This window comes from Macaca thibetana, chromosome 5, assembly GCF_024542745.1.
Source record: "Macaca thibetana thibetana isolate TM-01 chromosome 5, ASM2454274v1, whole genome shotgun sequence".
NCBI classification, from domain to species: domain Eukaryota; kingdom Metazoa; phylum Chordata; class Mammalia; order Primates; family Cercopithecidae; genus Macaca; species Macaca thibetana.
The window spans coordinates 31,155,006-31,181,526 of record NC_065582.1 but is presented as its reverse complement, the minus strand read 5'-3'; the positions used below and the strand labels follow the sequence as shown (position 1 = coordinate 31,181,526).

Sequence of the window (26,521 nt, the reverse complement as noted above, 5' to 3'; positions counted from 1 at the left end):
CACAGGTTGTCTCTTCACTCTGTTGATTGTTTCCTTAGCTGTGCAGAGGCTTTTTAGTTTTATGTAATCCCATTCATCTATTTCACTTTTGTTGCCCATATTTTTGGGGCAATATCCAAAAAAATCATCACCGAGGTTAATGTCCTGGGGCTTTCCACCTATGTTTCCTTCTAGTCACTTTATCGTTTTACAGTTTAAGTCTTTAATCCATTATGAGTTATAGTATACTTTTGTTCATAAATACTTAAAAGTAACCCAAAATAAACAGATTCACTTGCTTTACTCATGTGGTTTTCAGAAATGACTTATTGCTGTTTTTTTTTAAAAAACAGGAATCTTTCCTATAATCCAATCCAGAAGATTCAAGCAAACCAATTTGATTATCTTGTCAAACTCAAGTCTCTGTAAGTATTCACATATGGGGATAGTTTTATGATAAAATTGTTTTTTAAATACTAACAATGTGTATTTTTATGTATTTCTTTCAAATCATAAGCTTTATTTCCAAAACATTAGTTTAGCTCTACAAAAACATATGAGTGCTTGCTGTACTATAAACAGACAACTGCTAGTTTTATCTTCTATATTTGTAAATTTTAAAATAATTATGAATTATTTTGTATTTTTATATGTCACTAGGAGCTTATGCTGATCGGTTTGCTTTGACCCTTCAAAAACATCTGTGCATATTCACTCTCTTAACACTGGGTATTTTATAATTTATTATAGGCATTTTTACCCCAAGATGGAATATTCTAGATTATATAAATCCTTACTTGTACCCACACACAAAAAAAGACAAAAATTCTGTTAGAGTCGAAGAATTGCCTTTAAAGAAAAGCCTCAGGGCTGGCTGAGTATAGTGGCTCACACCTGTAAACTCAGCACTTTGGGAGTCCGAGGTAGGAGGATTGCTTGAGACCAGGAGTTCAAGAACAATCTGGGCAACATAGGGAGACCCTGCCTCTACAAAAAAATAAAAATAAGCAAATTGGTTCAGTGTGGTGGCATGCACCTGTGGTCCTAGCTACTTGGGAGGCTGAGATGGTGACATTGCTTGAGCTGGGAGGTTGAGGCTGCAGTAAGCCATGTTCATACCACCACACTCTAGCCTCTGCAACAGAGGAAGAACTTGTCTCAAAAAAAAAAAAAAAAAAGGTACGCTTCAGTTCATTTAATTTGAGTGTTCCCTCAGTAAAATGACATTTTATTAGAAAAAAATTTATTAATTAAAAATTACTAGGAAATTTTCAAGGATGTAAAACATTTCTGCTGTTGTAATATTGTATAAAAGAGAATGCTTGTGCATTTATTCCACACATATTTATCGAGCAGTTAAAATGCACAAAGCATTGTGCCATGATCTGTGAGGATCTAAAAAATAAATCAAATAAGGAAGACAATATGTGTATAAATCACACAATCAGAAGGAGGATGATTTGAGGAAGTGGGTGGGCTGAGTATAATTATTTTGTTCAGAATAAGTGTTAACTAAAAGCATTTTATTAAATTGCCCTTTATGAAAACTCAATTTATTAAACTATGTATAACACATGTTCTTTGATTATTAATTTGATATTTTTAGCAGCCTAGAAGGGATTGAAATTTCAAATATCCAACAAAGGATGTTTAGACCACTTATGAATCTCTCTCACATGTAAGTAGATATTTTTATTGTTTTTCATCATGATTTTAATGTTTGTTTCCATGTGTGTTATGATAATACATCCAATCTATTAATATTTTCTACTAATTTGCCAGCTATAAACTGAATGTTTGTGTTCCTCCAAAATTTATATATTGAAATCCTAACCCCAATGCAATGGTACAAGGAGGTAGGGACTTTGGGAGGTGACTAGGTCATGAGAACAGAGCCTTTGTGAGTGGGATTAGTGCCCTTATAAAAGAGACTCTGGTCCAGGCCAGTGGCTCATGCCTGTAATCCCAGCACTTTGGGAAACTGAGGCGGGTGGGTCACCTGAGGTCAAGAGTTCAAGACCAGCCTGGCCAACATGGTGAAACCTCATCTCTACTAAAAATACAAAAATTAGCCAGGCGTGGTGGTGATTCCAGCTACTCGGGAGGCTGAGGCAGGAGAATCGCTTGACCCCTGGAGGCAGACGTTGCAGTGAGCCAAGATCGCGCCACTGCATTCCAGGCCAGGCGACAGAGTGAGACTCCATCTCAAAAAAAAAAAAAAAAAGAGAGACACTCTGGAGACCACCCTTGCCCCTCCACCTTCTGAACACAGAGAAAGAAGATGGCCATCTATGAAACATGTGGTCCCCTACCAGACACTGAATCTGCTGGCACCTTGATCTTTGTCTTCCCAGCCTCCAGAACTGTGAGAAATAAACATTTATTGTCTAAGTCACTCAGTCTATGGTATTGTTGTTACAGCAGCCAAATGGACTGAGACATGTCTAAACAATAATTAAAACTCTTAAACCTTTGATATTGGGTGAGATGATTTTAGTTTTCCACAGTCTGGTAGAATCTCATAGGAGATTTTTTGAATCTCAGGAAACATGAGTGTGAGGGGAATCTACTTGGTCTTGTAAGAAGTTCTCCTCAGCTCTAATAACTGTTCACAGATATTGATGTTCGCCTAATGAGCTAGTAATTTGTATATAGGGTATGTTAGTCCATTTTGCATTACTATAAAGGAATATCTGAGGCTGGGTGGTTTATAAAGAAGAGTTTATTTTGGCTCACAGTTCTGCAAGTTGTTAAGAGAAGCATGGCACCAACCTCTAATTTTGGTGAGGTCATCAGGAAAGCTTTTAATCATGGCAGAGGACAAAGAGGGAGTAGGTGTGTCAGATGGCGAGAGAGATAGCCAGAGAGAGAAGAGAAGGTGCCAGCTCTTTTTAACAATCAGATCTCATGTGAAATAATAGGAGAACTCACTTATTACTGCAGGAAGGACACCACACCATTCATGAGGGATCTACCCCATGACCCAAACACCTCCTACTGGGCCCCATCTCCAACACTGAGAATCAACTTTTGACATGAGATTTGGAGTGGACAAATATCCAAACTATATCACATGGTACAAGTGCTACCAGATGAAGAGGAAGGAATTTATATAAGCAATATAAAATAATTACAAATAAATCAACGCTGCAAATGAAGGTAGTTAGGAAGAAATCTTTCTCAATGAAAATGTCCCCAAATGTCAGGGCATGATTCAAGCAAGCATGCATGGATGAGATGGTAAACTTTGAAAAATCTTTTCTTCAAAGAGTATGTCTGGTTGTACCTGTGATTACATGCTTTAGAAGCATTTTTTTAATTGAATGCAATTTTATAGCAGTTATTAGAATGATCCATGCCACAGAAATTTTCAATAATTTAGAAAATGTCAGCTACCATCAACTCTGTAATCTTGCTTGTATTTTAAGTCTAACACAGAACACTGCTTTTGTTTTCCATAATTCCTCAGAAAGATGGCTTATAAAAGATTCCTTGCTTATACGCAACATAAAGCAATCTGACTAAATTAAACATAACAGAATTTATTGGTAGAAAATGGTATAACACAAAATCTGAGGAATAATTTATAGCCACTGGAATTATCCATCCAAGTGTCATTCAATCAGATTCAGAGTTCCAGGAGAGAGAATCTACTTGATCGTGTCTAGGGCACTTACCTACTCTGGGCTAGGGATTGCCTCCACTGAAGGTCCCACCATAACTTCTCAGAAAGGGGGAGTAATTCTCTCAAAAGAAATCAGACCACTTATTAGAAGAGTGATTGAGTGCTGGGCAGCCAAAGTAGGAAGCAAAGAGTTACTATAATTCTGTGGATAAAAGCAAAACTTCAGCCTAAGACACATAAAGCAAAGTAAAATATCAATCAACACTCCTTCTTTCCTCATGTTCTGCTCTCCTGTCCTTCATGGTTTACAGAATAAATGGATATAACCGAATGGAAATATCAGCAATTGACCTTGAACTTGACAGGACAAATTGTAATCAAGTTTTTATCTTTTCTTACTATAGCTCTTTATACACTAAAGATCATTTACATTTTTTGGCAGAACACATGGCTTTATAGGCAAATAGATCTAATTTGAAGTTCAATTTACATATTTAGTAGAAAATTTTCAGGCAAATAACTTGCCTCCATTGAAGATTCATCTCTTCCTATAATGATGCTAACACCTACCTCACGGAATTCATTTGAGAACTTATTTCTGATACTGAAGAAATGCTCAATAAAGGGTGTTGGTGTTGGTGGTAACACAGTAGTAATTATAAATTATTCACATGGCATATTTATCAACAATAGGAGTCTCTCTATTGATGAAAGAAGTCACTCAACAAACATTTATTGACCCCTTTATTCTGTACCAAAATCGTGTGAGAGATAGGCACGTTAGCAAGTAGTTACAGATAACATAACTTCTTTTATTTTTTCTTTTACTGTGGTACTTCCATGTTTAAAATCTTTAATATTTGTTATTTTTATTAATTGACAAATACTAATTGCACATCTTCGTGGGGTACATAGTGATGTTTTGGTACATACAATGTATAGTGATCAGATCAGGATAAAGGATAATTCGCATATCCATCTTCTCAAACGTTTATCATTTATTTGTGTTCAGAACATTCAATATCCTCCTCCTAGCTATTTGAAACCATACATTATTGTTAACTATAGACATCCTACCATGATACAGAAGATGAGAACTTATTCTCCTTTCTAGTTGTAACTTTGAATTATTTAATAAATCTCCTGTCTCTTCCTTCTCCTTACTCTCCTCAGCCTGTAGTATCCTCTGATCTACTTTTACTTCTGTAAGATCAATATTTTTAGCTTCCATATATGAATGAGAACATGAGGTGTTTAACATTATTCCTGGTTTATTCCACTTAATGTGATGTCCTCCATTTCCCTCCTTGTTGCCACAATGACAGAATTTCATTCTTTTTTTAAAACTGAATATTCCGTTGTGTATATCTACCACATTTTTTTAATCCATTCATCTGTTCATCAACACCTGGGTTGATTCCGTATCTTGGCTATTGTGAATAGTGCTGAAGTAGCATTGTTTGTATGGGGTAATTCCTGAGGTTTGTTGCCTCACACCAAGGAAATTAAGGACGTGGACACACAAGGAGTGAGGTTAAGAGCAGAGGTTTAATAGGGGAGATAAAGAGAAAAGCTCTCTCTCCTGCAGAGAGAGAGGGGCTCCTGAATAGGTCTTCCAGTTCTGTAGTGAAATGCACGGGGTTTTATGCAGTAGCTTCAGGAGGCCATGTTTGATTTACATAGGGCCCAAAAGATTGCTTGGACCAGTTGTGCCATTTGCATAGCATGCAAAGAAGCTGGCTGCCCCACCCTAATCTTTCATTATGCAGATGGGTTCTCTACCTGGCTGGCACCATGTTGTCTGCTTCTTTACGTACACGTGGTTGACAAAGAAAAGGAAAGATGGAGCCTCCATGTTGAACATACTTGGCCCCCAGGTAGCCTTTTCCTATTGGCACAGCCACCAGCATTCACTTGTGCAAGCTTCTAGCTTGCTTTTCTATGTCTGCAGCTTGATTTTTCAGGATGCTCTTCGTTAGAAAATAAATTATTTGGGGGCTGCTTTTTATTAAAAGAGAAAGCTTACTGAGGACTCTCTTACCCTCACTAACTGCCTACATACTTTCTTTTTAGCTTCTGTATCAGTGCTGCAATAAACATGGGGGTGCAGATATGTCTTTGATATGATTTTCTTTTCTTTGAATAGATTCTCAGGAATGGGATTCCTGGATCATATGCTAGTTCTTTTTTTTTTGGAGACAGAGTCTTGCTCTGTCGCCTAGCCTGGAGTGCAGTGGCGCGATCTCAGCTCACTGCAACCTCTGCCCCCACAGGTTTAAGTGATTCTCCTGCCTCAGCCTCCCAAGTAGCTGGGACTACAGGTGTGCACCACCATGCCGGCTAATTTTTTGTACTTTTAGTAGAGACAGTTTCACCGTGTTAACCAGGATGGTCTCAATCTGACTGTGTGATCTGCCCACCTCAGCCTCCCAAAGTGCTAGGATTACAGGCATGAGCCACTGCCCCTGGCCCATATGCTAGTTCTATTTGTAGTTTTCTGAGGAACCCCCATATTGTTCTCCATAGTGCCTATACTGATTTACATTCCCGCCAATAAGAGTTTCCTTTTCTCCAGATTCCCACCAGCATTTGTTACTTTTTGGTCTTTTTGATAATAGCCATCCATCCAACGTTGGAGTAAGATGATACCTCATTGTGGTTTTAATTCCCATTTCCTTGATTATGAGTGAGGTTGAGCATTTTTTCAAGTATGGGTTGGCCGTTCGTATGTCTTCTTTTGAGAAATAACTGTTCAGATCATTTGCCTCTTTTTTAATCGGATTTTTTCTTTTCTTTTTTTTCTTTTTTCTTTTCTTTTTTTTTTTTTTTTTTTTTTGTTGGTGTTGAAATAACATCATAACTTCAATAACAAAAAGCCACGGAAGCACAGAAGAGAAAACACTTAACTCTTCCCCTGAGGGTTAGAAAGCAATCACTTGCAGCACAATAGGGGCTGTGTACCTGCATTTACATATACTAAACATCGAAAGTACAATAAAGGTTTCTCTGGAGGGATTCATTCTCTTGATCGCATCTAACAGTTTGTATTCTAAGACATGTCTAACACTTGTTATATTTATTATGCCTATTTGCTACTCTCACCCACACATTCTTTAATAGTGAAATCAAGCTAATGATAATTGGATGTAAGTTTAAAGTTTGAGAATCCCTAATGTTTTAGTCCTCTCGGTTTCATCTTAAGACATTTTCTTTCTACCGATAAAATGTAGGAAATAAATATGAATGTAAGGTGAGATTGAATTAAATGGAAAATCTTATTTTACCTTCTCTTTGTATACCAGATATTTTAAGAAATTCCAGTACTGTGGGTATGCACCACATGTTCGCAGCTGTAAACCAAACACTGATGGAATTTCATCTCTAGAGAATCTCTTGGCAAGCATTATTCAGAGAGTATTTGTCTGGGTTGTATCTGCAGTTACCTGCTTTGGAAACATTTTTGTCATTTGCATGCGACCTTATATCAGGTCTGAGAACAAGCTGTATGCCATGTCAATCATTTCTCTCTGCTGTGAGTATTTCCTGGTTAAAGGGGAATTGTAGTTTTGAAATATACAAAAGCATTATTATTAGAAAATAAGTTATGTGAGTGGTAGAATTATGGAATTTTACATTTTTCTCCTTTTTGCTTGTATGCTGTTTTCACATTTTCTTCAAAGAAAATAGAGTTACTTTAGCAATAAGAAAAAATATGGTTTTTTAAACTAGGAAATTTAATCACCTTACACACATTAACAAAGCTTTCACTTATTAGTTCTCTCTCATACAGTGGCTCCAAAGGCACAATATTTTGTTGAAGCATCTAAAATCTTTTACTACAAATAAAATTGCAACCTCCTATGGTCACAATTTTACATGCAGACCTGTACTTACTTTTTTATTTGTATGTCCAGTTCACAGATATTGACTTAACAACTACATGTTTTCCTGATCTGTGAGCTGCCAGAAGTTTTTTCCACTCTAACTGAAATGTGTAAATAAGAAAATGTTTTCAGGGAGTATTCATTTTTTCAAAAAGTTGTTGCAATGTAATGGCAAGGTATTATGTTAAATGAACACTGCAAAGAAAAATAAGGAAGAAACCAGTTCTCAGGATGTTTGCAGTGTAGGTCAAGTGGCCTAGAATTTATCCATGCTCCCTCAAGCAAGTAAAGCATCAATCTACACGCGGTTCTACTTTTGTATGTGTGCTGCCCCCATGTACTGCCCCATCCTTATTTAAACTCTAATGTCTAAATGGGTTTTTTTTATTGCAAGCTATGTAAGAAACAGAACTCAGAAACCATTTACTATTTTGTATTGCCAGCTACAAAATTTTTAGTAAGTTCAATTTCCCTGGTGAAGCCTAGACTATAACTTCAGAGTTAAAGGCTTAGGGTCAGCCTTATGATTTATACAGTGATGTGATTTTAGGGATTTTGTGTAGAATGCTTGTGCAGTCCAAAAATCTCACCCACTTTCTGATATGTAACGTTTGCTTAAAAAGAAATACGCCAAGTAGTCTAAGAGAGCTAATTCCTGGGATTGGAGACCCTAAAAAGAGACAGGAAAAGATGTAAAAATTGAAAGACAGAGGAAACAGTTTTGCTTAGACCAACTCTGGTAAGTAATTTAAGCCCCTTAACATTGTACTGACTGCAAAGCAGTTCCTAATTATTCATATCTCTTAAATTATAGGCTTCAAAATTCAGTCATAACTCTATCACAGGAACTTGTGAATTACTTTCTCCAAAATTTTATGTGATGCCTTGAGCTTGTTGCATTGGTTGAATTTCAGTGGAAGAGCTGAACCAAATTATGCCATCCTCATCTAGGTCCCTAACTGAATGCTCTACGTGATTGCATTTTGTTCATTTATTCAGCACTTCTACATGATGGGTCTAGAACAGAGAATACAATAGACAAGATCTCTGCTCTTAAAGACTTGCACTTGAAAGGAAAATGAAGACATGATTGCATAATTAATTGTAGAACACACCTTTGAGAGTGGTTACCAAAGAGAGTCTATGAATAGATCCTCATCTGTAAATGAATTCTTAGGAGAATAAAAATTACCTCTTCCTGAGAGAGAAGAAACTTGGCTATTTTTTCTAGCATTAAAAATATTATTGCTTATTGATGATTTTATGATACCTATTTATTTCTCTAAATTTGTGAAACTATGACTCCTCTAGGTGCCGACTGCTTAATGGGAATATATTTATTCGTGATCGGAGGCTTTGACCTAAAATTTCGTGGAGAATACAATAAGCATGCGCAGCTGTGGATGGAGAGTACTCACTGTCAGCTTGTAGGATCTTTGGCCATTCTGTCCACAGAAGTATCAGTTTTACTGTTAACATTTCTGACACTGGAAAAATACATCTGCATTGTCTATCCTTTTAGATGTGTGAGACCTGGAAAATGCAGAACAATTACAGTTCTGATTCTCATTTGGATTACTGGGTTTATAGTGGCTTTCATTCCATTGAGCAATAAGGAATTTTTCAAAAACTACTATGGCACCAATGGAGTATGCTTCCCTCTTCATTCAGAAGATACAGAAAGTATTGGAGCCCAGATTTATTCAGTGGCAATTTTCCTTGGTAAGAAACTAAGAAACTAATATTCACAACTTTTTATTTCAAATATTCCAACCAGCTGTTAGTAAGAATGAGGGTGAATTCTATCAGAATCCCCAGCAAGAATTTTCCTCCCCAAATTATACTGTTACATAAATTCCAACCTGATACAGCTTAATAAAAGACACTAAACACCTTTATTTCATGTATTCACCCTAAACATGCTAAGTAACATATGTTTTGGCTCTTTGCTTTATAATATGAACATAATGGTATTTATTTTCTTTTCAAATTCATGTGTGTAGCAACACACATCTCTGGCTTGGGAGTGTACATACAACTGTTCTAAACCAGCAATGTAAAAATATTCTCAGAGTACAGCAAAAAGTAACTGAATTAGAAAAAAAATCACTAGGCCAGGCACAATGGCTTATGCTATAATCTCAGTGCTTTGGGAGGCCAAGGTGGGAGGATCACTTGAGGCCAGGAGTTGAGACCAGCCTGGGCAACAAAGCAAGACCCCATCTCTACAAAATTATTTTTTTAAAAATTAGCTGGTGTGAGGCCAGGCGCAGTGGCTCATACCTGTAACCCCAGCACTTTCGGAGGCCGAGGCGGGCTGATCACAATGTCAGGAGTTCAAGACCAGCCTGACCAATATGGTAAAACCCTGTCTCTACTAAAAATACAAAATTTAGCCAGGCATGGTGGTACACACCTGCAGTCCCAGCTACTTGGGAGGCTGAGGCAGGAGGATTGCTTGAGCCCAGGAGTTTGAGGCTGCAGTGAGCTATGAATGTACTACTGCATTTCAGTCAGTGACAAAGCAAGAACCCATCTCTAAAAAAATTAAAAATAAAACATCACTAATACTAGAAAGCTTAAAAACCCAAGATATTCATTGAATTACTGTAATTTCAATATCTCATTTTAAAAGTAAACATTTTTGCATTCTTCACTACTTCCACAAAGCCTCATCTCAAAAAAATTCATGATTTTTGTGGACTTTAGTAATTCTTTATGAAGAAAAAACCCACACATTATAGTCTTTGTATCTTTAGTAATAACATCTTTGTATCTTTAGTAATAAAAATGTTTTATCTATGTTTGTTCATTTTGAAAAAATATTTCTATACATTAATAATACTGTTTGTATTCCAAATAGGTATTAATTTGGCCGCATTTATCATCATAGTTTTTTCCTATGGAAGCATGTTTTATAGTGTTCATCAAAGTGCCATAACAGCAACTGAAATACAGAATCGAGTTAAAAAAGAGATGATCCTTGCCAAACGTTTTTTCTTTATAGTATTTACTGATGCATTATGCTGGATACCCATTTTTGTAGTGAAATTTCTTTCACTGCTTCAGGTAGAAATACCAGGTACAATATTTTTTTTCTCTCCTTAAAGAAATAATAAATCTGTTTGTGCAGTGTTCTTTTAAGGAAGACAATTAGAATTCTTAACACTAAACAATTTAAAGAATTGTACATCAGAGCCGGGCACAGTGGCTCATGCCTGTAATCCCAGCACTCTGGGAGGCCAAGACGGGCAGATCACTTGAGGTCAGGAGTTTCAGGCCAGCCTGGCCAACATGGGGAAACCCCATCTCTACTAAAAATACAAAAATTAGCTGGGCATGGTAGTGCACTGCTGTAGTCCCAGCTACTCAGGAGGCTAAGGCATGAGAATTGCTTGAACTCGGGAGGCAGAGGTTGCAGTGAGCCGAGATTGCGCCTCCAGCCTGGGTAACAGAGCCCCCCACCAAAAAAATTGTAAGTCATAGTTGTAGGTACTTTTGGCTATGTTCATCAATATAACATTTACTGGGAAAGAACTATTTTTTTCCATAAATGCCTAATAATACAATTACTATGGGAACAAAGAAGCAATGAGTGACCAAAACAAATTAAATACAGTGTTGAAATTCTAATCATCACATGCTTAAGGTGACTGGAAAGGAAAACAGGCCGAAACAATTCTCAAATAATTACTGCATTTTTTTCAGAATGTAAGAAAATTTTCTTGCTGTAATACATGCAATTTAGTGAAGATCATGTCAGAGTGTGAGAAATAATAGAAGCAAACATTCTTGGCATTTAAAAAGAATGTAGGCTGGTGTGGTGGCTCACGCCTGTAATCTGGTACTTTGAGAGGCCAGTGTGGGAGGATCACTTGAGCCCAGGAGTTCGAAGCTGCAGTGAGCCGTGATTGTACCACTGCACTCTAGTCTGGGTGACAGAGCAAGATCTTGTCTCAAAAAAAAAAAAAATGTACATTACATCCATTAGGATGACTACTATTTTGAAAAAACACACATATGAAAAAAAAAACTGTTGGTAAAGATGTGGAGAAATTGGAATCCTTGTGAATTGCTGGTAGAAAAATAAAATGGTACAGCTGCTATGGAAGACAATATGGCAGTTACCATCCAATTTAAACAGAGTTACCATCCAATGTGGAAATTCTCCTAAGAAAAAAACCAAAACAATTGAAAGCAGGGACTCAAACAGATATCTGTACACCCATGTTGATAGCAGCATTATTCACAATAGCCAAAAGTTAGAAGCAACACAAATGTCCATAGATTAGGTAAATGGATAAACAAAATGTGGTACATACGCACAATGGATTAGTATTTAGTCTTGTAAAGGAAGGAAATTTTGACAAATGCTGCAATATAGATGAACCTTGAAGATACTGTGCTAAGTGAGATAAGTTAGACACAAAAGGACAAATATTTTATTTCACTTACATGACATTTCTGATATAGTCAGATTCATAGAACATAGAACGGTGTTTTCTAGGGGTTGAGGTAAGGGAGAATGGAGAGTGATTGTTTAACAGGCATTGAGTTTCCATTTGGGAGATGAAATCATTCTGGAGATGGATAGTAGTTATGGTACAACAATGTGAACATACTTAGTGCCACTGAGCTGTCCACTTAAAAATGGTTACATGGTATATTTTATGTTATGCATATTTTACCACAATGAAAAGTGCATATATCCTGTTAGATATAGATATATATAAATATGTATATTTATATATATAAAATGCAGTTTATATTCACATTTTAAAATTTTCATGTAGCAGGGTGCAGTGGCTCACACCTGCAATCCCAGCACTTTGGGAGGCTGAGGTGGGCAGATCACTTGCGGTCAGGAGTTGGAGACCAGCCTGGCCAACATGGTGAAACCCTATCTCTACTAAAAACACAAAAATTTAGCTGGGCATGGTGGCATGCACTTGTAGTCCCAGCTACTTGGAAGGCTGAGGCACGAGAATGCTTGAACCTGGGAGGCAGAGGCTGCAGTGAGCGGAGATTGCACCATTGCAGTACAACCTGGGTGATAGAGGGAGACTCTGTCTCAGGGAAAAAAAAAAAAAAATTGTATGTATTAATACATAATTTTAATTGTGTTCTGTACTATGGATGACGGTGATAGTATCTTACATTTTATGAACAACAAAAAGAAGGCCAAGAGGGGAGGACTGCTTGAACCCAGGAGATTGAAACCAACCTGGACAACATAGGGAGACCCTGAGACCCCAACTCTTCAAAAAATAAAAAAATAAAAAATTAGCCGGGCATGGTGGCACATGCCTGTGGTCCCAGCTGCTCAAGAGAGTGAGGTACAAGGATCACTTGGGCCCAGGAGGCCGAGACTGCAGTGAGCCATGTTCACACCACTGCACTCCAGCCTGAGCAACAGCATGAGACCCTGTCTCAAAAACAAAAACATAAAAACAAAGCGTAATGACAGCATCAACTAAATTATAATAAAATCAGAGTATTTTGGTATTTGTATGTATACTAGAGTGATTTTTAAGATGGGTTTAGCCAAAGTTATTTTTTACAGAAATAAGTATCTCGTCAAAAGCCAAAAAAATGCACACTTTGTTTTAAAATCAAGTGGCAAAAAGAAATCTATTAAATAAAAGCGTACATATTCTGACAGATACAATATGCACTATTAAAATATTTGAAAAGTCTTTTAATTATTAGGCACTTAAATCTATGACTTAAATACTAAACAATATGTTTTTTTCCTAAAATATAATCATAATATGTAATCACTTTGTGAAAAATATTTCTACCTAAAGGAATATTTTTGCTGATGTATTCAAGAAGAGCTACTTAGCAAAGAATGCCATTCTGTTTCAGCACTAGCATTCCCCTCACACGCTGGTACTCTGGAAAGATATACTGGAAACAAATAGAGACTTGGTATTTAATTATGTGACCTCAAAGGAAAAAAATTAAAACTCAAAAAGGGGTTGGAATGAAAGAAACAAGGAAATTGGGTTTCTAGACCTTATAAACATTTATAAACACTAAAACTGTTCCATTTTTCTTTTCTAGGTACCATAACCTCTTGGGTAGTGATTTTTATTCTGCCCATCAACAGTGCTTTGAACCCAATTCTCTATACTCTGACCACAAGACCATTCAAAGAAATGATTCATCAGTTTTGGTATAACTACAGACAAAGAAGATCTATGGACAGCAAAGGTCAGAAAACATATGCTCCATCGTTCATCTGGGTGGAAATGTGGCCACTGCAGGAGATGCCACCTGAGTTAATGAAGCCGGACCTTTTCACATACCCCTGTGAAATGTCACTGATGTCTCAATCAACAAGACTTAATTCCTATTCATGACTGACTCTGAAACTCATTTCTTCACAGAGAATACTGTGGGGGTGCTTCATGAGGGATTTACTGGTATGAAATGAATACCACAAAATTAATTTATAATAATGGCTAAGATAAATAGTTTACAAGGACATGAGGAAAAATAAAAAGGACTAATGCTCTTACAAAGGGAAGTAATTATATCAATTACATATATATATATATGTAGACATTTTACGTAAGAAATTAAGAGAAATCTACTTCAGTAACATTCATTCATTTTTCTAACATGCATTTATTGAGTACCCACTACTATGTGCATAGCATTGCAGTAAATTCCTAGAAGTAGACAGTGCAGAACCTTTCAATCTGTAGATTGTGTTTAATTACAAAAGACTATACAAAGTCCATCTGCAGTTCCTGAAGTAGAGCTTTGCCTGTCATGTGCATCAGCAAGAATCATAGGCACTTTTAAATAAAGGTTTAAAGTTTTGGAATACTCATTGTAATTGCATCATATAAAATGTCTGACTGTTTGCAAAATAATATTCTGTTTTAAGAATCCATCTTACCTCTCTTTAAGTCTCTATACATTTGAAAGCCAACACAACATATTTATTACTATGAAAAAAGATGCTTTGCTAGAAACACAAAAACAGCACTTCTTTTGGCACTTCCTGGCCAATTTTCTCTTTGCTTTAAATGAACATCATCAAATGAGATTGAAATAGGAGAGTATGAGTACTGCAGAGAAGTGGATCAGAAAAGCTAGGATGAGGATAAACATTTAGATCAGTGGAAACTCCTGAAATAAATCCTCGTATGGTCAGTTAACTGATTTTCAACAAGCATGCCAAGACAAACATAAAAAGGCTTTGCAACAAACTGCGCTGTTTTAAGAACAGACTTAAGTGGTTTAATTCACCCACTTTAGATGGGTGAATGTTATGGTATGTGAAATATCTCAATAAAGCAGTTAAAAGGAAAAAGAGCTAGAATGCACTGATTCAGGAACTTAATTTGAGGAAGGGAAGTCTATGTACATAGGTACATGTTTCACTTTAAGCAGAAAATCGTTCTTCAAGAAATGACTTTACCTTCTCTTTAAACTGCCAGCACGTAAGATACTAACTTTTTAACTAGTTGTTCTTCTCTAGTCTCTAAGTTATTAGAATTTTTTGCTTTCATAATTTAAAACCTTTAAGTAGGAGAAGAAAATGTTTTCAGATAGTTTCAAATACACCAAAAACATCTGAAACACAAAAATACTGGAATCAAACCATAATGCACTTATCAAATATATAGTTGTATAGATTTATTTTGAAAATAAATTATCTGAAATTTAACTCTATTAAAAATGGATTGCTTTGGGTTTTTTTTTCTCTGCTTACTTGGAATAATCTCAGTAAGCTTTCTACATGAAGAACATGGTATAATTTCAATGTAACTCAGAACATAATAGAAAACTATAGTTCTGCTTATAATATTCAATAATATAACTACTGATAGTTCTATAATAAATAAAATAGCCAGGTACAGTGAAATGTAACTGTAGTCCCAGCTACATGAGAGGCTGTGTCCAATCTGGGCAACCTAGTGGGACGGTCTCTAAAATATAAATAAAAAAATAGGCTACAATTTTTAAATTTGAAAATAGCCTACAAAAAGTAAATAATAAGAAAGCTTATGCAAAATGAAAACAGGCCAAGTGCAGTGGCTCACACCTATCATCTCAGTGTTTGAGAGGCCAAGGCAGGAAGATCATTGAGCCCAGGAGTTCAAGACCAGCCTAAACAACAGTGAGACCCAAAATTAAAAAATAAATTAGCTGGGCATGGTGGCACATACCTATAGTCCTAGTTAATAGGGAGGCTGAGGTGGCAGGACTGCTTGAGCCCAGGATTTGGAGGCTGCAGTGTTCTGTGATTGTGCCACTGCACTCCAGCTTAGGCAACAGAGCAAGACCTTGTCTCTAAAAAAAATTTTTTTAATTCTTTGGGTTTTGTTTTTGGTTTTGGTTTTTTTGAGACAGCCTTGCTATGTCGCCCAGACTGGAGTGCAGTAGTGCAATCTCGGCTCACTGCAACCTCTGCCTCTCAGGTTCAAGCAATTCTCCTGTCTCAGCCTCCCAGGTAACTGGGGCTACAGGCACACGCCATCACGCCTGGCTAATTTTTGTATTCTTAGTAGAGACAGGGTTTCACATGTTGGCCAGGCTGGTCTCTAACTCCTGACCTTGTGATCCACCCGCCTCGGCCTCCTAAAGTGCTGGGATTACAGGTGTGATGCCACCGTGCCTGGCCTAATTCTTTCTTAAGATTATTTTAGGATTAATTCCTTAGAAGTCCTATTCCTACTAATTCCAAGTAATAGAATAGGAAATTTTATTTCTATTTATTTATTTATTTATTTATTTATTTATTTCTGAGATGGAGTCTTGCTCTGTCACACAGGCTGGAGTGCAGTGGCGCAATTTCAGCTCACTACAACCTACGCCTCCCAGGTTCAAGCAATTCTCCTGCCTCAGCCTCCCAAGTAGCTGGGATTACAGGTGCATGCCGCCACGCCCGGGTAATTTTTGTATTTTTAGTAGAGATGGGGTTTCACCATTTTGGCCATGCTGGTTTCAAACTCATGACGTCATGATCAGCCTGCCTCGGCCTCCAAAACCAAAGTGCTGGGATTACAGATGTGAGCCACTGTGCCTGGCCTTTTTCTTTCTTTCTTTCTTTTTTAAGATGGAGTCTCTCTCGTCACCCAGGCTGGAGTGCAGTGGCGTGATGTCGGCTCACTGCAGGCTGGAGTGCAGTGGCCTGATCTCAGCTCACTGCCCCCTCCGCCTGCAGGGTTCAAGTGATTCTCCTGCCTCAGATTCCCAAATAGCTAGGATTGCAGGCAACCACCACTATGCCTCGCTAATTTTTGTATTTTTAGTAGAGATGCGGTTTCACCATGTAAGCCAGGCCGATCTCGAACTCCTGACCTCAGGTGATCCACCCACCTCAGCCTCCCAAAGTGCTGGGATTACAGGCGTGAGCGACTGCACCCAGCCAAATATTTTTATTAAAAAGAATAACTAAGAAAGAATAAAAGCAATACTCATGGATAGAAGAAATTTAGTCCAACAAAAATCATGGTCTTAACCTGTTTAAGAGTCTTAGAAATACATTAAATTTACGAAGTACACATCTGAAACTTCCTTTAGCATTTAACATATTTTTAAACAACTTTCTAGAGGCCATTTGACTTCCTGTCTTCTCAACCCACTCACTCTTCCACCCTTCCACCTCCTGAAATAGAGTAACTTCAATTTAATTTGATAAGTAATTATTAACATACTACATAACTATCTCCTTAGATACTTCCATAGAAAATGCAACAGAAGCACTCAGTTAACTACGATTTGTATCAAGGTTTGCTTAGAAGTGTAGCTTATGGACCATGATCTAGGTCAAATCAATCCTCTAAATCAAGTGAGCCTAAGTTGTTTTAAAAATTTAAAGTTTGTATCAGGAAAACCTCAACTTTTATTTTTTACACCTTTTAAGAGTACTAATTCATCATACTAACACATCATCTCTCTTAAATGACTGGGTAAACCTTGGCAATTTAGACATGGATAAAGTAGAAGGCAAAGAGCAAAGTGGCAGGAATACACAGCTGGAATTGTAAAGCCATGCATTTTACTCGACAAACTGTCAAGTGAATTGCTCTAGGTAAGAGACCTCAAAAATACAAAAAGTGGTTTAATTTTTATAAAATTGCTCCTCTTTCAGAGAAAATCTTTCACTGGAAGCCTCATTCACTCGTTTTAAGCCTTTTCCTTATCTACAGACTAGGGCAATCTCATCCACTTTAATATGGCCTCAAACACTATGGATATAGTGATGATGCCCATATTTTTGCCTTTGGCTTGTTCTCTCCCCTAAACTGCCCACTTGTGTATACCACTGCCCACTTGACATTTCCACCTGAGTATCTCACTGGCTTTTTAATGTCATCATTATGCATGAATCTAGAATCTGACGTCTGATTCTTCTCCTATAGACCTTGTCTTGCTGAATTGCACCCGATGGCTCAAGCTTGAAATCTGGGAGTCATCCTTGACTCTTCCTTCTCCTTTATCCACAATATCAAATCACCCAGTCCTCCCTTGATTCTACTGCATATACATCTCTTAAATCCATCCAGTCTCTTCATCCCAATTCCCAGTACCTTAGTTTGGGTCAACATTATGTCTCATTGGGATATTTGCAATAACCTTTTAACAAACCTCCATACCTCCAATTCTAATTTGGTCAGTTGATCTTTATAGGTTTTTAGAGCTTACCAAAAAAAAAATAAAAATAATCTCAGGAAAAAAATTGAGTGTTATACAGTTACTAGCACAAATATTCTGCTTTTGGATGTTGTATTATTTTGGGTTTGCCATAGAAACAGAGAGAGATTCTAAGGAATTGTCTCACATGATTGTGGAGACTGGTAACTCTAAACATCTGCAGGGCCGATGTCCCAACTGAAAGGCACAGAGGCTGCTTAGAACCAGGAAGAGCCAGTGCCAATTCAAAGGCTGTCAGGAAGAGTTGATGTTGGAGGCCGGGCCTTCAGGCGGATTTCTCCCTTGCTGGGGGAGGGTCAGCCCTTTGTTCTATTCAGGCCTTCTAGGGATAGGATGGTCACAAGGCACACTAGGAAGGGCAATCCGCTTTACTCAGTCCACTGATTTACATGTTGGGTTCATCCAAAAACATCCTGACTGAAAAAGTGAGAACATTATCTAAACAAATATCTAGGGATCTGTAGCCCAGTCAAGTTGAAACATAAAATTAACCATCACACATGGGGAGAGTAAATAATATGATAAGCCTGAGTATTAGTAAGTCTAGCTAGGTGGCTAGGTGTGGTGTAGACAAGCATACCAGTTTTGGTGTCAAGACTCACAGGCATATTTTATCTCAACCTGTTTCCTTTCGGTAAACAGTAATGACACTTTCCTCAAAGAACTGATATGGTTACATGAAAAAAGCTTTTTTTTTTTTTGAAACAGAGTTTTGTTCTTGTTGCCCAGGCTGGAGTACAGTGGCGCAATCTCAGCTCACTGCAACCACCACCTCCTGGGTCCAAGCGATTCTTCCGCCTCAGCCTCCGGAGAAGCTGGGATTACAGGCACCCGCCACCATGCTCGACTAATGTTTTTGTATTTTTAGTAGAGATGGGGTTTCATCATGTTGGCCAGGCTGGTCTCAAACTCCTGACCTCAGGTGATCCACCCGCCTCGGACTCCCGAAGTGCAGGGATTACAGGCGTGATCCATGCCCCACCATAAAGCTCTTAACGTAGTACCTGGCACATCTTTCAAACTCAGAATTTTTGAAACGAAACACTTTTTTTTAATGTTAAGTATTTCATCTTACTGACTTTAGTCTCTTGAGGCTTTAAAAAATTTACATCAGCTGGACGCAGTGGCTCACGCCTGTAATCCCAGCACTTTGAGAGGCCGAGGCAAATGGATCACCTGAGGTCAGGGGTTCAAGAGCAGCCTGGCCAATATGGTGAAATCCCGTCTCTACTAAAAATACAAAAATCAGCCGGACGTGCTGGCGCACACCTGTAATCCCAGCTAGTAGGGAGGCTGAGGCAGGAGAATCGCTTGAACTGGGAAGCAGAAGTTGCAGTGAGCCAAGATCACACCACTGCACTTCAGCCTAGGCAACAGAGCAAGAATTTGTCTCAAAAAAAAAATTTATATCATTCCTTTGGGGTTTGCATAGGGCTGGTAATGGGCTACTTACTAAGTTAAAAACAAATTCTTAAGTCTTTGAGAAAATACTTATGCTTTCAGCTCTTCCCCAACCTCTCCAATGAAGCAAATAGAAATATAAAAAGGTCTAACTATAAACTCCTAAAAAGTGTCCATAGAAAGCTCACTACCTGAAACCAGCAGTTGTCCTAAGTTGACCATAACTCAATAGAATTAGAAATCAGTAACATGTTTTTGCTTTTCTTACAGGGAAAGACAGATTCAGTTTTATCATGGAGTTAATCAAATAAATCTATAGTGGAGGAAATACAATTTCTCCTCAAGCCTCACAAGTTCATAGTTGGGACAGATTCCTATAACAAAAGACAGATTAACAAGAGAAAAACAAGTAATTTTATTAATATATACAGTGTATATCACACAGGAGAAAACTCAATGAAAAGGTAAAACACAGGTAGTGGCTTAGAACTCTGGATTATATAGCATCTTCCACAAAGAATACATTTCAGAGAAGTGTGACAGACAAAGGAAAGCAGTTTTAGGCTTCCAGAGGCAGAAACTGTGGGAAGGTAAACGTATGGCAAGAAACTAACAGTAAGGTTTGTTTGCAGATTCCTCTGGTACTGTCTCAGCTGATTAGAGCCATCTTCTCATCTTGATATCAGGAAAGCATCTTTCTCAAAGAAGTCTGTATGGCTTGCTACAGGTGGGAAAGGACAGTTAAGATAGCCATTTCTGCAACTACTGTTTCTCAAGTACCTTTAGCTTGAAATAATCAGTATGCCAAATCAGCGTATTTGGGGGTGGCATGTTCAAATTTCCTTCAGATCAAAAGAACAGAAAGGTCAGAATCTGGCCCTTATACAGTAACTGCATGACAGATGTTGCACTTGAAACAATGATACTCAGAGGAACAGCTATAAATGTGCAAAAATAATTAAAACAAGATTACAAAATCATGCCATAAATGAAAACAAATTTCAGTTGGACTAAGCATCTAAATGTTAAAAATTTTTTAACTTTTGGAAGGCTGAATAAGACTATTTTTATGACATTTCCTATACAAAAACCAGAAAAAGCAAATCATTATGAAAGATTGGTAAGATTACATTAAAATTTAAAAATTCAAGATTTCATAACCAAAATAGTTGAAACATACATAACAGATTATTAGTATTCAAAATATGTAATATCTAAAAACAGACAAGTAAAAAAACAAAAGAGAAAAATGAGCAAAAATGCCTGTAATCCCAGTGCTTTAGGAGGCGGCGAGATGGGAGGATCGTTTGAGTCCAGGTTTAAGGTTACAGTGAGCTATGATCCTGCCACCACACTTCAGTCTGCGCAATAGAGTGAGATCTTGTCTCTTAAAAAAAAAAAAAAAAAAAAAAAAAAAGGAGTAAAAGATATGGCCTCAGAAATCACACACTGCACTTGCTCAATATCCTGGTAGTTACAAAAGTCAGCACTATAAAATGCAGGAGAAGGCTATACGGGGGCATGAACACCAGGAGGCCAGGGATCACTGGTGCCATCTGGAGGCTGGCTACCACATACATAAAACAGTATTTTATAGCGCTTTTAAAAAATATATTTGTATTAAAAATATAAAAACACACGCTAGAATATATGCCACCTCTAGAGTTTACCTCTGGGGACTCTAGGGAGGGAGGAAGGGGACAGGATCAAAGAGGTAACAAAATGAACTTCAAATGTATCTAATATTTGCAATTACATATATATGTGTGTCTGAAGAAAATATAGCCAAATCCTGACATTTATTACATCTGCATGGTAGAAATACATGGATTTTCTTGAACTCATTTGCCTCTCCTGTATCTTTGAAATATGTCAGTAAAAAGTTTTAAGGTAATGAATCCAAAGAAATGGAAATAAAATGTGCTTTTAATAAGAATTTATTTTTACACATTTTAAAAACTGCAATTTTCAGGACATGTAAGAATATTTTTCTAATAGTGAAATAAGCATATTTCAGGACATGTAAGAATATTTTTCTAATACTGAAATAAGCATTTTGGTATAGAAATCACACCCTATGTGTGATCTTTAACTAAAAAAACTAATCAAGAACTATGACCTAATATGTTAAACAAAACTATTCTTTGCCCATCCATCTGTCCCCTCTCATAGCCCCGTTGCTGGGCGTTAGAATATAGTTCTGTACATATCTCCATATCTACAAAGAATTAAGATGTCATATCAAAGATGTCCAGAAGTTATATATGGTGGAGAATTAGTTGGCTTAATCGTTGACACGCAACACAAAACACCAAAAGCAACATAATATACAAGACGCAAAATAGAACACTGTCACTAGGTCAAATAATACAAAAAAAAAAAAATCACATCATTTAAATTTGATGCGTTGCAAACAAAGTAACTTCTTTAGAATTATTATGTATACAACCTGCAAAGCTCAAAAAGTAATAGCACAGAGCCATAAATCTGATAAGGCACCTTAAAAATAGCCATCAAACATATACAAATATCAAATACAAACACGGTTAAACTGCAAAAGCAGTAACCACAGAAATAAATAGGGAAAAAATATGCATTCTTTCTAGATAGTCTCCTTTTTCTGAAGTAAAGTCTTTAAAAAAAAAAAAGTACAAAAAATATTTATCATATATTTTAAAACCTATCATCAAAGTCCAAATCTCTGTAAAAAAAAGAATGTTTTTCTTCAAGTCAATAAAGTTCAGATTCATACATTTTCTAAAGAAACAATGACAGTCTTCATGCTAAATATAGGAAGAAAAAAGCTTTTAATTATGTTTGTTAACTCTTTTATTCAACAAACATTCAGTGAGTGCTGTGTGAACCTGTTTTAGGTGCTAGGGATATAGAATAAAGACACAATCCTTAGCTGTAGACAACTTAGCCTAATGGAGCTGGATCCACCACTGGCAACCTTAAAGTTACCTCCCCCCTTGGTCCTTAAGATGAAACGCAATTTCAAACTCTGCCATGCTTAGCATCTTGTTGCAAAACAAATAATGGTCTACCTAGTTTGCTAATGGTAGCATTGTGGCTCTATTAATATTAACCATCTATTGATGAAGTTAACTTTCAAAAAGGACTCTATAAAAGTTCAGAGGCATAAAGTATTTAAGGACAAACAAGTACTGGTCCGCAACAAAAACAGCATCGGTATTCTGCTTTCACAAACGCCAAGAAAACCAAGAAAAATTTCATTCTGAGTATATACAGAACTCCTGGACAGAGGTCATTCTATACGTGTGGTACATGTACAAATATGACATAAGAAGTCTGAATGATTGCAGTCATTATTAAACAACGAAGTATGCCAAATTAGTCATCAGGTTTCAAAGAATCATAGCCTTCTTTCAAGAGGTCTCGCCATGTTTTAAGGAATCGTGCATTTTCCGTACATTTGAAGGCAAGTTCTTCCACTTGAGCTGATACTGCAGATGTGGCTTCAAGAAGTTTGGTTAATGAAAAGGCTGCCTAAAACAAACAAAAAAGAACTCAGACATAATTTTATTTTTAAAATTCTCATCTCATTTTATAAGTAGTCTAAAAAAGCTTAAGGCTTTGAATCCAATGCCCATGTTATTTTCTTTAAAAGTAATCAATTTTCAAACTAAAGCACTGGCTGTTTCAGGGAACCTAAGAAAATTATTTAATATTGAGTAGACTTTGAAGAAACAGGTCTGCTAGAAAAATATCCATTATGTCTGAGACATGACAAATCAGTATTTTTTTTTTCTTTTCTTTTTTTTTTTTTTTTTTTTTTTTGAGATGAGATGGAGTGTCGTTCTTGTTTCCCAGGCTGGAGCGCAATGGCGTGATCTCGGTTCACTGCAACCTCTGCCTTCCGGGTTCAAGCGATTCTCCTGCCTCAGCCTCCTAAGTAGCTGGGATTACAGGCATGTGCCACAACGCACGGCTAATTTTGTATTTTTAGTAAAAACAGGGTTTCTCCATGTTGATCAAACTGGTCTCGAATCCTGACCTCAGTGATCCGCCCGCCTCGGCCTCCCAAAGTGCTGGGATTACAGGCGTGAGCCACAGCGCTTGGTCCAGTATTGTTGTTTTCTATGAAAATACACTGGAGTCTCAGCTCAACAAGATAACTTGGATCCCTTGACACTAAGTGCCAGAAGTATCTGAGGGATTTCATCATAAATAATTCTTACTGCTACTTGGGTAACATGGGCACTGACCTGTGAACACTTCAAACAATGAAAATGTATAGATCAAAGAACAGAAACTCTAAGCTCTGACAAATAACATCAAAAAATCACACACAAATGCAGAAAACACTCAGCTCCTGGTGGAAAATTCACTTTTCAGCCAAACGTTTTCTTCACCGATGATATAAAATAAAACATTGTTTCTAAATAACACATTAGCACTTCATTCTACATATTTACTTGCAATCAGTTTGTTCTGCAAAAATAAAAGCTGGATAAGCACTTTAGTCATCCTTAGAAAAATACTTGCGGAAGCAATGAGATAATCTGGTTAATCCCCTAGTTTCCAATCTGCAGGAAAGGTCAGGCCACAGAACTCTCCCAGAAGGTTACACCCTACATACCTCATTCCACTTGACCCACTCAAGAGAACATAAAACTCCCCTTCCCTGTCTTCTCCCCTCCACTGGTGTGTGAGTTAGGGTTGGGAGGTGAGATGCTAGTTTCTGGGGATTCGAGATTTAATAGAAACTATCCTAAGTATGCATTCTAGCAATCCTACAAAGGGAGGAGTCCTGAACTAAACCGTCAATGAAGCCAATCCACGTGACCTAAACCCTTCAAGCTGGGTCCAGCGTTAAGCAGACCTGGGGCAGACAATGGCATTATCAGCTGTCCCTGGGCAAGTAGCCAACTAGAACAGCAGGCTCTAAGTCCCATGGAAAGAAATCACAGCCTGATCCTAAGCACCCACAGCCAGCCAGCAACCCCATGCAGTGAAAACTATTCTCCGATGGGAGAAGAAGAGGCAAAGAGAGCCAGCAACAGGCAGCACAGAGCGGCGTGGCTTCGGGTTACTGCGGATGATTGCAATCAGAAGGCGAGACAAAAAGAAACCAGTAAGGGGTGGGGCGGGAGGAGGGATAACCCCTTAAGACTCCTCACCACCAAATCTAAAGGGGGAACCCTCAGAGAGGGATAGCACTTCAGCTGCTGGCATCCTCCCGGCTTCCTGCACTCACGCTCTGGGGCGCAGAAGGGCTGGTCGTCCCGGGTCGTGGGGATTGGGGGACTCCCTAGCCGCACGAGCCCCGCCGCCGCCAGTCTTCCCAGAGGCGCCGAGGGGGGACGCGGTCCCGACACCACACTCACATCTCCGATCTGCAGCTCCACTTCCTCCAGCGGGTCCACCGTTCCGCCGCTGCTCCTGCTCGGAACTGGCCAGCCCAAACTCACTGGGCCGCCCGGGGAAGATGCTGCAGAGGCGTCTGAAGAGGAGGGAGAAGAGGGAGGCGGCGGCGGCGGCGAAGAAACCTGCAGCTCCTCAGCGTCTGCCATGGGGAAGGGCTGTGACCGCGGAATCCGGCCCGAGCAGCCGAACCGACACCAACTGTCTTTTAACCACTCGCGCCCAAAGCCGAGAGGCCCCGCCTCTTAGCGCCAGAAATCCCGCCCCGTCTCCTCGTGGGTCTCAGCCCTGGACCACAAAGACTTTTCATTTTTCGGGACAGCCAATCATATGAGTCAGTTCACCTTAGGCCGCTCACGGATCCTGCGCGAGCCTCCAGTGGGGCTCGAAGGGCGCGCGTATAGAAGACTACACCTCCCAGGAAGCCGTGCGCGTCGCCCCGCCTTCTACTGCCTTTCACTGCGCGTGTGTTGTGCTGTGAGATTCGTGGACCCCTCTGGCCGCGCTCTGGCTGTTTCACCGCGCCCCGGCTGGGACTTGGAGTCCCTTATCTTTCCCTGGTTTGGTACATGACCCGGAAGCCTCGGCTGGCCGCCGCGTCATCCATGGCGCCGGCGCAGAGCGAGAAGGAGGCGGGAACGCAGTGAAGCAAGAGCGGTCAGCAGAGCGGGGAGGCGAACTGCAGCAGAGTTCTTGCTTTCCGGCAGGTGATGGCGCCCCCCGCGGCCTAGAGGTCCAGCGCCCGCCGCGAGCAGCGGACAGTCCTGTTGTGTCCGACCGAGAGTCCTGGTGACTTTGAACATGCTGGTGCCGCTAACCAAGCTGTCCTGCCCCGGTGAGAGGGAATGGGCGGTGGGGTGAAGTGGAGGAGTTAGGGCAAAAGGGACAAGGCCGGTCCTGGGGGCTGTAGGCACCTCTCGCACCTTCTCTCATCAGCTTTCTCAGGCTATCTAGGGCAAAGGTCACGCTCTGTCAGCTTGATAGTGGACCCTGGCTTCTTCCCTCCGGTTGCCCCAGTTGGAAGAATTAATATCTAGGCTAAAGGTCAAGGGCGGGGAAAACTTGTCAACACGTCCTCCGCACCACCACCACCTGTCAGCACACACATACCTCGGTGGACTCCTGAATCCTGAATCCTGGTTCTAATCCTCAAACCTTTGTTGGAAATGGAAAAAAAAAAATCGTATTTGCCCAATTTTTCTCCCTGTCCTGACCTGACTTTCGTCTTCGCAGCCGTCCTAGTTCAGTCTAAAGAAATTGAAGTCTGATCTGTCACATCATGGTTGACATTCATATGTTGACCAAGTCTCCTGAGTGTATCTGGAACCAGGAGTTTTTCTGCGTTGTCTAAAATTAACTTTAAGGGCTGGGCGCGGTGGCTCACGCCTGTAATCCCAGGACTCTGGGAAGCCGAGGCGGGTGGATCACCTGAGGTCAGGAGTTCTAGACCAGCCTGGCCAACATTTTGAAACCCCATCTCTACTAAAAATACAACAATTAGCTGGGCGTGGTGGCCCACGCCTGTAATCCCAGCTACTCTGGAGGCTTAGGTAGGAGAATCACTTGA

At 38.9% G+C, this 26,521-nt stretch overlaps 3 protein-coding genes across 9 annotated transcripts in view; 2 read left to right on the top strand and 1 right to left on the bottom strand.

Annotated features, from left to right (window-relative positions):
- RXFP1 (relaxin family peptide receptor 1) overlaps positions 1–15,174 on the top strand; it is a 125,095-nt gene extending 109,921 nt beyond the window's left edge. For 5 of the 7 annotated variants that reach the window (XM_050789779.1, XM_050789777.1, XM_050789776.1 and 2 more), the window contains 6 exons: positions 333–404; positions 1,586–1,657; positions 6,907–7,136; positions 8,800–9,210; positions 10,352–10,570; positions 13,555–15,174. In XM_050789779.1, coding sequence (XP_050645736.1) covers positions 333–404; positions 1,586–1,657; positions 6,907–7,136; positions 8,800–9,210; positions 10,352–10,570; positions 13,555–13,853 — 1,303 coding nt within the window. In that variant the 3' untranslated portion in view covers positions 13,854–15,174. Of the gene's footprint in view, positions 1–332; positions 405–1,585; positions 1,658–6,906; positions 7,137–8,799; positions 9,211–10,351; positions 10,571–13,554 lie in introns of those variants that run through there. The other 2 variants (XM_050789780.1, XM_050789783.1) reach the window with 2 other exon arrangements.
- A 5,784-nt stretch (positions 15,175–20,958) lies between these two features.
- Positions 20,959–25,554, bottom strand: C5H4orf46 (chromosome 5 C4orf46 homolog). The gene is made up of 2 exons (XM_050792615.1): positions 24,918–25,554; positions 20,959–23,076 (listed from the first exon to the last, which is right to left on the bottom strand). The coding sequence occupies exons 1-2, from the start codon at positions 25,101–25,103 to the stop codon at positions 22,921–22,923; spliced, it is 342 nt and encodes a 113-aa protein (XP_050648572.1). The 5' UTR covers positions 25,104–25,554; the 3' UTR covers positions 20,959–22,920.
- Positions 25,555–25,635: 81 nt separating this feature from the next.
- ETFDH (electron transfer flavoprotein dehydrogenase) overlaps positions 25,636–26,521 on the top strand; it is a 37,890-nt gene continuing 37,004 nt past the window's right edge. The window contains exon 1 of the mRNA XM_050792612.1: positions 25,636–25,789. Within this exon, the coding sequence (XP_050648569.1) occupies positions 25,756–25,789 (34 nt within the window). The 5' untranslated portion in view covers positions 25,636–25,755. The remainder of the gene's footprint in view (positions 25,790–26,521) is intronic.

Bases quoted from the DNA above. Each gene is read 5' to 3' on its own strand.
- C5H4orf46 (XM_050792615.1), bottom strand. From the start codon at position 25,103: ATGGCAGACGCTGAGGAGCTGCAGGTTTCTTCGCCGCCGCCGCCGCCT. The intron at 23,077-24,917 runs GTGAGTGTGGTG...TGTTTGTTTTAG, and splicing joins TGGAGCTGCAGATCGGAGAT to GCAGCCTTTTCATTAACCAA.